Source organism: Dendropsophus ebraccatus, unplaced genomic scaffold, assembly GCF_027789765.1.
Source record: "Dendropsophus ebraccatus isolate aDenEbr1 unplaced genomic scaffold, aDenEbr1.pat pat_scaffold_774_ctg1, whole genome shotgun sequence".
In the NCBI taxonomy this organism is placed as follows: domain Eukaryota; kingdom Metazoa; phylum Chordata; class Amphibia; order Anura; family Hylidae; genus Dendropsophus; species Dendropsophus ebraccatus.
The window spans coordinates 25,823-35,825 of NW_027210373.1; the positions used below are offsets into that span (position 1 = coordinate 25,823).

At 42.6% G+C, this 10,003-nt stretch overlaps 1 protein-coding gene across 1 annotated transcript; it reads right to left on the reverse strand.

Annotated features, from left to right (window-relative positions):
* Positions 1-1,064: 1,064 nt before the first annotated feature.
* Positions 1,065-8,875, reverse strand: LOC138779823 (S-adenosylmethionine-dependent nucleotide dehydratase RSAD2-like). The gene is made up of 6 exons (XM_069956639.1): positions 8,518-8,875; positions 7,272-7,433; positions 6,945-7,174; positions 5,550-5,699; positions 4,536-4,568; positions 1,065-2,595 (listed from the first exon to the last, which is right to left on the reverse strand). Exons 1-6 carry the CDS (start codon positions 8,825-8,827, stop codon positions 2,431-2,433), a joined length of 1,050 nt encoding a protein of 349 aa, XP_069812740.1. The 5' UTR covers positions 8,828-8,875; the 3' UTR covers positions 1,065-2,430.
* Between the last annotated feature and the right edge of the window lie 1,128 nt (positions 8,876-10,003).

The following is a 10,003-nucleotide window of genomic DNA, read 5'->3' on the forward strand; positions in this document are numbered from 1 at the left end:
TCCTGGACCTCGTGACTCGGTGCCCTTAACTAGCATCAGTCATAGCCCTAAGTACAGGTATCTGGATGTTAGGGTCCCTTTCAGTTGAGCACACTACTTAATGGGTAAGTCACTCTTAAGGTAGTCCACCTAAAGTCAAAAGTCTACAACCTAGTCTTAAGTCAACTCTTAAATGCATCAAGTAACCACCTCTAAGACACTTTGCTAAACTCCAGATTCTATCTAAGCTCAGTGTACCCACTAAAAGCAGTTTAAAGGGACATTGCCAGCCAACTCTCAAGCTTCTGTATTTTGCACCTTGTGTACAAGGACTCTGTATCTTTGTTGTACTGCACCTTTAAGAAAATTTCAACCTGTTTAAATTTAGCTGGGACTCTTATATACCGCAGGGACACGGGGACAAACTTATAAGGGGTGTGCGTTGGGATCCAGGGAGAACATATACCACTCCATCCCCTGTGACAAGTGCCACAGCGGTATAGTAAAACACCTTCCTTTGCAAGTAACAACTAGCACCCCGGGCCACCACAGCAACAGTGTATGCCTGTCATCCTTAATTTAAAGGGGTCCCATCCTTTACATGTCCGGTAATATAGGTAACCAGTGTTGATGTATTTATATAAATATTAGTTCAGATGTGTGTGTGTGTGAGATTGAAGTAGTTTTGGACAGGTTCAAAGTCTATAACAGTATAACATTATTATGGTACTTAGGGAGGAGAGAGGTGAGAAGCTTTGTATATCATTTGTCTAGGCTATAATGTATCCTAAATAGTGTAGACAGACTCTGCTAGTTTAGTTTACATAGTCATATGTAAGCATACAAAAGTAATCCAGGCGCCTCTGCCAGTCTTTGCACTTTATTATGTATCATTGCACCACCTAGTGGCCAAAGGAATAATAAAAAATAAAATCCAAGCAAGAGGAAATTGTGGAATATTTTTTTCCACTGGACCTAAAAACCTAATAATAATAATAATTGTAATAATAATAAAACCTAACAAACCTCTGCAGCTGAGCAAAGCCTAATAATAATAATAATAATAATAATAATAATAATAATAATAATAATAATATCAAGACTTTATTCTCCATACCAGTAAAATACAATACAACATTTACAAAAATATATACGACTCCATTATGGTAAAGTGCCTGACCATATAAATAATCCTATAAAACAAATATAATTTACAGTTATTTAAAAAAAATACGATAAATCAAAAGCTTTATGTCAAAATACCTTTAGGCTTATTTGTTCTTCTCTACACATACATAACATGACAAATACCAGACATTTCCTACTGGCAGCATGTATTGTAATACTCTTAGTAGTATTGCATGATATAGCCTGTGGTCACTTGGAAACCATCAGCAAGCCAATATTTTCTATATAAAGACAAAATCATCCTATTGGGAATGGGCTGTGACCCTGATTGGTTCCTATTTGAAGATGGGGCCCCCTAAGCAAGCACTATTATGGCCGACTAGATGTTTCCTATGCTGTGGCCACTATAAGAGAAGTGCAGTAGTACCTGCAGCCATTCACATAAATGTAACACCTCCAATAGAGCAGGAACTGCTGCTTATTAGTGGTTCTTCCTTGTGCTCATATTCACTAATACAGGGTTTCCCAACCTGGGGCACCTCAGCTGTTACAGGACTACAACTCCCATTATGTTGGCAGCTTTAGCAACAACGGTAAAGCCACAGGTTGGGGAAGACTGCTCTAAAACGACACAGAAAGATCTGTCAGCACTCTCTAGCCTGCTTATTGATGGTTTCCTTATGCCGACTGATTTACTGTACTTTGCTGCTCAAGGTGAAAAGTGAGAACAACAAAAAGTTAGTGCAAATATATTAAAAACATGAGAATGATAGGTGTTGCATTTGGTATCTATAAAACACACAAAAAAAATTGGAAACTCCCCCCTCCCCCTTATCTGGAATATTATCCTTCTGCAAATGTGAATGGCTGCCGGTAACCATAAGGAAAAGATGAAATCTGATATAAGAAACAATAGAGGTTTTAGGGATCCTCCATGGAAAAAGTGCAGAATGAGGGGGGTCCTAATCTGAGATGAAGAATACAGTACTATTCTATACAAAGAAATAACATAAATTACATTATTACTTATTAAAAGCCACAATGAGCATAATGTCCGACATGCTTGAGGTTCACTTGATCTTCTTGGCCTTCCTGCTCCATTCAGCAAACTAATGGGAAATGAGCTCCTTCCTATAAGGATTGAAGAGAGGTCTTCTAGGTCCTGTATTCTGTATACCCCAGGGTACTCATGTTATCCTATGAGATGTATGGCCATAGTATTGTGTGTACTATGATGTATATTGATGTATTTGATCAGTCAGTACTTAGTGTAGTAACAGTACACTCCCGCCACTCCTTGGTGTCCGGCTGCCATTGTCGTCCTCACCAGTCCAGTCTCAGATCGGCTTTGCTCCACACATATTTTCCTCCCCTTTTGAAAAACATCTTCTCGTCGAAGCCGCTAAACATTATAGCGTTTTCCACCCCGACGTCCAAGATGGACCTGGATGGGTCTTTGCGTCCATTTCTGCAGTCAAGGAAGCGCATCTAGGATAAAAGTATAATAAATAGGATGAAGATATTCAAGTGAAGGGATGAATGAGTAAGGGCAGCGGCGTCAAACTCGCGACCCTTCCAGCTGTTGCAAAACTACAATTCCCATCATGCCTGGACAGCCAAAGTGTTAGCTTTAGCTGTCCAGGCATGATGGGAATTGCAGTTATGCAACAGCTGGAGGGCCAAAGGTTCCCCATCCCTGGTGTAGAAGAACTAGATCCCCTAGAAACCTACAGGCAGAAAAATGTAGTTGTGCAGAATCTGGAGGACCATGAGTTTGACACCTGTAGGTTAAAGGGGTATTCTGCTCAAGCATAACTTTCCATATGTTGCTGCCCATGGTGAGACTAACAATTCCTTCCATATTTGTTATTATCTATTCATTCTCCTTCCCCTAGTTCTCAGCTGCCGCTTTCTGCTGAAGACACAAAAATCTGTGTGAGCTGTTCTCTCTGCCTCGCCCTCCTCCTGAGACGACTGACGTAAAGTCCCTATCTGCAACTTTGTAGCAGCTCTGTTATGCAGAGTTCATCAGAAACTTGACCTTAGATTAACCCTCCCAGCATTACAAAGAAGATACAAAGTTGCAGATAAAGCCTGCCAGGGACTTGTTTATATCAGCTGTCTCAGAAGGGAGGGGGGAGGAGGAGAGAGACACACACACACAGATTTGTGTGTCTTCAGCAGAAAGCAGCAGCTCAGAACTGGGGGGAGGAGACTGAATAGATAAGAGCAAGTATGGAAGGAATTGTTAGTCTCACCATGGGCAGCAACATATGAAAAGTTATGTTTGAGTGGAATACCCCTTTGCTGGGTTCACACTACGTATATTTCAGTCAGTATATTTCAGTCAGTATTGCAACCAAAACCAGGAGTGGATTAAAAACACAGAAAGGCTATGTTCACACAATGTTGAAATTGAGTGGATGGCCGCCATATAATGGCAAATATTTGCTGTTATTTTAGAACAACGGCTGTTATATTGAAATAATGGCCGTTATTTACTGTTATATGGCGGCCATCCACTTAATTTCACCATTGTGTGAACAGATCCTTTCTGTGTTTTTAATCCACTCCTGGTTTTGGTTGCAATATGAGGACCACAATACTGACTGAAATATACATAGGGCCACATGTATCATCCGGCGGACGGATGATTTTTGGCGGAAAGTGCCGATTTGCGTATTATTTTATACGCAAATGGCCGATTTGCGAATAAAATAATCGCAAATCGGCACTTTCCGCCGAGTACGCCAGGGGGCGGAGGGGGGGCGGAAAGTAGGCGGGAAGTGGGCGGAACGGAGGGCGCGGACGCAGAGTCCGCGCGATTTATCAACCGTTCCGCCCAAATGTACGCCGAAAACCTACTCCAGTCCTCAGCTGGCGTAGGTTTTCGGCGGAGCGCATCGGCGCGCACAGGATTTATGTACAGGCAGTCCGCCTCTACATAAATCCCCGTACCGCCGAAGCTGCGGGGGCATTTTTAAGTCCGGCGTAAAAAATGCCGGACTTAATAAATGCCTCCCATAGTGTGAACATAGCCTGATCAAGGTGTTGGCAATGAGATTAGAATCACTAGTCTTTTCTATTCATTTTTAGAAAATAATAAAAATCAATAAACAAAATGTATCAGCCAATGGTAATGTAAATTGACCCTTAAAGGGAAACTAACATCAGGTTAGAATAATCTAATATGCTCATATGTTCTTATAGGGCAGATAAAACTGGCTGCTAATGTACATTTATTATTTACATTACTTTAGATTAATACCAATAAGAGTGTTCAGTGCCATGGGGGCGGTACTTTACCCCTCGGTGCACCGATCCACACGCCTGCCTCCTCGTGAATATTCATCAAGTGTTCTATAGTGCCACTCAGTATTTGTTTTACATTAAACAGTATACTATACATTACAATGGTAATAACTTACATATTCATCCAAAATAAGATACGAATCCCGCATCTGGAAGGGAAAGGATAGACAGAGACATGTCAGTCAATCCATGGAGTATATACTGTACAGGACGTCAGCTGACATGTAAAAAACAAAACTACACAATAGTATCTACACGACAACAAGATGTCCCAAACAACTAAAGATTATTAGGAAAAAGTAAACGGAACTTATTGATTCTGGTGGATTTCTTAGGTGGCATTCAGACCAGGCCTATGTGGGGCCGTCCATCTGCGGAGTGTCAAAAAGAGATGGCAATGTACAGCCCAATGTGTGGCCCATAGACTTTAATATGCTGAATGTAGTCTGATTGACTATATTCATTGTGCACTTTTTGTGTAGGACTCAGGAACATGGTCTGGATGCAGCCTTATGTGTATAGGGCCTCCCAACTGAGAAGGATCAGGCATAGAAATACAAGATGCCTGATCCTTCTCTCCCCGGACATCATCCGTAAGTGGGCAGTTTTGGACAGAATGGCTGTCAGCTGAACAAGTGTTTGGCATACAGCTATGAGGCTATGTGCAGACTATGTAAGAGACCGGCCGTTCCGTGACCCGACCGGGTCTCGGAACGGCCGGTCTCTGAATAGATCATCCCGGCCGGCATTGCGGTGCTGGCCAGATGATCTTTGCAGCCGCAGAGTTCTGATGCAGGCACATCCATGCGCGCCCGCATCAGAACTCCACACAGCTCACCGCTCGCTCCATAGTGTACACTGATAGGGTTTTATGCAATGAATAGCGGCCGCAGAAAACTGACATGTCAGTTGTTTGCGGCGCCGCGAGAGATGTATATTCCCTCCAGCCGGGATCCCATAGGCAGCAAGGTGCAAGGTAACGTATATTTTCGTTATAATCACGGCCGTTGTACAACGGCTGTGGTTTATGAAAATATAAGTTCTGTGAACATAGCCTTAAGACATATGGGCACCTTAACATTGAATTTTTGAATTGACATTGAATTTTTGTTGATTGGCAGAATAAATACCTGTTGGTTGGATTCTGGAACCAAACATTTAATGTCCTTATGCCGATCCAGGAAACCTTTGAACTGATCATCGGTGATGACAAACTTTTCAGCTTGTCTCAATGCTTCTTCTCCAGAATTCTCCCCATCAATAATAAGACACTGGAACACCTAAGGAATAATGACAATATCAATATGGTACTGGTCAATGGATATGCTTAAAGTGACCCTGTCTCTATAACCTTCAAAATCTAAAGCAACAGTAAATGTGATATAAAGCAAGTTTACAATTTACATCCATTATTTTGTTTAGTTATCGTGCTGTAAATCAAAGCTGTACTTACCTGTATCCAGGTCCAGTCTCCTGACGGCAGTTTCTTAGTCCTGTGCTTGTTGGGAAAAAAAGAGACTAAACACAGGATGTCCCTGTCATCTGAGCGCTCACAGAGAAGGCAGTCATGTGATTGATGGATACATTGAGCCGTGACGCTCTGTACTGGCCAGAGCTTTATGTGTTTAGTCTCTTTCTTTCAACAAGGACAAGACTAAAAATCTGTCTTCAGGAGACTGGACCTGGACACAGGTAAGTAGAGCTTTGTTATAAAGCATGAGAACTAAAAAAAAAAAAGGAATGTAAATGGCAAAAACATGCTTTATATCACATCTACTGTTGATTTACATTTTGAGGTCGTGTTTACAGTATGTGGATTTTTAATAAATAACGGCCGTTGCAGATTGCAACACTGAAATAACGGCCGTTGCAGATTGCAACACTGAAATGACATTACACACTGAACACACTACTCACTACGGTTGTTCTTTGCAGCCGCACAAAAAACTCACATGCTGTGCACACAAAGTAAAGTACTGCTCCCGGCCGTACTTTACATTGTCCGCTATGGTTAATTGGAGCATGGGCCCACCCGAATGTGCCGCATTCTAATTAACATGAAGTGATGTTCACCCGGACGGTACTGCAGTATCAGCAGGGTGATCATCTCCGATGGTGGACGCTGTGTGACAGTAGGGGACCTGAGATTACCTTATCCACTACATGGACGAACTACCAAAAGGCACCATGCTCACAAGGGGACTGACAGTAGTGTTGAGCTGATCTGTCAAAGTGTTCGCGTTCGGCAACTGAAACGCTCGACATTTGATTCCCCATGGTTGCAGAAACTGCATGCCGCCCTAGGGCTGCCAGCAAAACGTGGATACAACCTATAGTAATGTCCATGTTTTCCTGGCAGCCCTAGGGCGGCATGCAGTTTCTGCTGCCACGGGAAATCAAATGCCGAGCGTTTCAGTTGCCGAACACGAACATTTTGACAGATAACCTCAACACTAACTACCAGCTACAGCACCTCAGCTAGGGCTCGGGTGCTGACAGATTCTCTTCAATGATCACCATCCTACCTTCCAGCGTATTGGGCTGATCATGGTGATTTCCTCTCTCATGTCTTCGTCCATATTGTAACTATTGATGACCGAATTTATTTTGAAGGCCACGTTGTAGTCACTGCACCACTGTCTGATCTTCATCAGTTTTTCCACGTGATTTTTCTTTCCTTGCCCACGACCAATGAGTTTGTTGACGTCTTCATGAAAACTGTCGCAGGACACGGCGAGGATGTCCAGATGTTCTCCTGGAAAAATCCCATTGTTTAATCCTTTACTTTTGAATGCCAACCCATATGACATTCCCACCGGTAAGGCCTAAACCTCCCAGTGCCGATCACTTACCATAGCTTTTAAACCATCTCTCGGTGATCAGGCTGCCATTGCTCACAATGCTGACACTGGGCAACTTCAGGTCTTTTTTGCAGTACGCGACCAGTTTTCCTACAAAGTTTCCCCTGTCCTGCAGAAATGGTTCCCCTCCAGAAAAGTTTATTTTCTCCATTCCTACAACAAAGAATGAACGGTGATTTAGGTGCCAATACAGAAGCTGCCATGCAACAAATCCTTAGATGAAGATGGGTACTGTAATGTACTCGCTCTGGGTGACACTACCACAGATGTTTTTATAACCGTGCAAAGATAACAGGGCGTTAGCCAAGGATGGATGGGTGTCACCCACGTATGGTGTTAGCCAAAGATGACAAGGAGTCAACCAATGATGATAACATGACAGGGTGTTAGTCACATATGATTACATGACAGGGCGTAAGCCAAAGGAGACCACAAAACAGCCAAAAGGTACCACCTAACAGGGCATCAGCAATAGATCGGCCCATGACAGGATGGCATTCAAATTGTGCCAAAGATTCCCTAATAACAGCACATCGGCCAATAGTGCCCTCATAACAGTGCATGCGCATCAGCCAGGGGGCTCCTGAGAATAAGTCACTGATGTTCCTACAACTAACCTACATTGGGTCTCCTATTTGTTGCCCTATAGCAGAGTGCCAACCGCAAATGCTTCTATAACATTGCATCAAAGATCCCAATAACATTGTGTCCACCAAAGATGGCTACATAATATGTCAATTGTCTCCATAACATTGTAGTTAAAGACAAAACTGATAATAATAGTGCATTAGCCAAAGACAAGCCCATAACAGTGCCCCATCTAGATATGACCCCATAACAACGCCCCAGCCAAAGATGACCCCATAACAGTGCCCCAGCCAAAGATGACCCCATAACAATGTCCCAGCCAAAGATGAACCCACAACATTTCCCCAGCCAAAGATGACCCCATAGTAGCACATTAACCAAAGACAAGCCCATAACAGTGCCCCAGCTAGTTATGACTCCACAACAGTGCCCCAGCCAAAGATGAGCCCTAAGTAGCGTATTTGAACAATTTGCACTGGTGCTACAAGAGATGACTATGTGTCCCAGTATATTATCCTAGAAGTAAAGAAACAAAACAAAAATAAATAAATTTATATATATATATATATATATATATATATATATACCTCCCAATTTGCATCCTACACTGTACCTACACATGAGGCACCTATACCACCCCCCGACTCACCTGCATCTTTTAGCATGGCCAGTCCTGTCTTGGCTTCCTCTATGGGTAGCACAAAAGACGTCTTTGCAGTGTGGAAGCAGAAGCCACATTTATAGTTGCATTGCCTGGTGAAGTGATAATTCACACTGACCGGCTTCACTCTTCCAGGCTCCTGGGGTGCACTTATTTTTGGAGAAGAAATTTTCCTTGCCCCAAAAACCTCCAACCAGCACCAGGGTGAAAGCATCTTCATACATTCCAGCAGGAATGTCATATTCTTCCAGAACGCTGTGAGCATCTCCATAACTGGGAGAGAGTGCACGGACATCATTCTGAGAGTCGGTGTTTGGGATGTGGTACTCCAGGCAGCACCTGCCCCCTATATATGCTGCTGGGGATCATTTACAGGAGTTTCAGTTTCCATTCACAAGAAATAGGAAAGCTGCTCACTAGCACGCCTAGTGGCACATTGTACCATTACACTTTAATGTAACATTTTTTAGAATTACAAAAGTTTATTCTTGTTCAAACACTGAATGTAATTTAAACAAATCTATTTAATCAGCTGAGGTCATAGAATATATATTTTCTGCATGTTAAATGTAGGGCTAAATAAAAAAAAGTGGAGGATTACACATAAAAAGTTTGCAGTAATAGATCAATGTGTGCAAAGTTCCTATATGCTGCAGTTATCTACATACCACAGACAAGCACTGTACTATCATGGGTGTCACAGGATTAAATGAGGTACATAAGAACGCTAAGGCTGGGTTCACACTACGTTTTTGCAATTCGCTGTTTTTATCCATTTTGTTTTTTTTTTTTGCAAAAAAAACGGATGCATTTGTGTGCATCCGTTTTTCTATCGCCTTCCATTATAAAAAAACGGATCAGAATGGATCCGTTTTTTTTTTTTTTTTAAACGTACACAAAAACGTAGTTCATGATGAGAGTTGTAGTTTTACAGCCTGGGGCTCTCAAGTATGCAGAACTGCAACCCCCATAATGCCCTGCTGACAGCCATGATGGGAGTTGTAGTTTTTCAGCTGGAGAGTCAAAGATAGGAAAACAATGATTATGACACAGTACAGTCCAATGGTGGTGGTCTAAGTGATAGTTCATTAGGACACGGTGGCACATTAGGGGGCGTCACCTTAGAGTAATTGGAAATAACATTTTTTTGGGCCTCTAACTGCGCCTTATCAGATGGGATGGGGGGGGGGCAAGCTAAAATTTTCCACCAGGGCCCATCAGCCTTTAGCTATGCCCCTGCACCCTACAAACGCTAGTCACATGTATTGGGCGGTAAAAATCTGCGACATATCCTCCCTGTCTGAACTCACTCTACATTATTCTGAGAGGCCATAAAAGCCTATTTCACATCTGACATTGTATAGCAGGTGACATGGCTAATAGACTGCAGTGCAATGTGCGTCAGTCCATGGAGAGAGAGGAGAGGATTGACAGGGAGCTTGCCATTTTTGACAACCTCCTTTGCTATTTGGTT

Bases quoted from the DNA above. Each gene is read 5' to 3' on its own strand.
- LOC138779823 (XM_069956639.1), bottom strand. From the start codon at position 8,827: ATGATGTCCGTGCACTCTCTCCCAGTTATGGAGATGCTCACAGCGTTC. The intron at 7,434-8,517 runs GTGAGTCGGGGG...TCTTTGTTGTAG, and splicing joins GGCCATGCTAAAAGATGCAG to GAATGGAGAAAATAAACTTT. The intron at 7,175-7,271 runs GTAAGTGATCGG...GGATTTTTCCAG, and splicing joins GAGATGGTTTAAAAGCTATG to GAGAACATCTGGACATCCTC.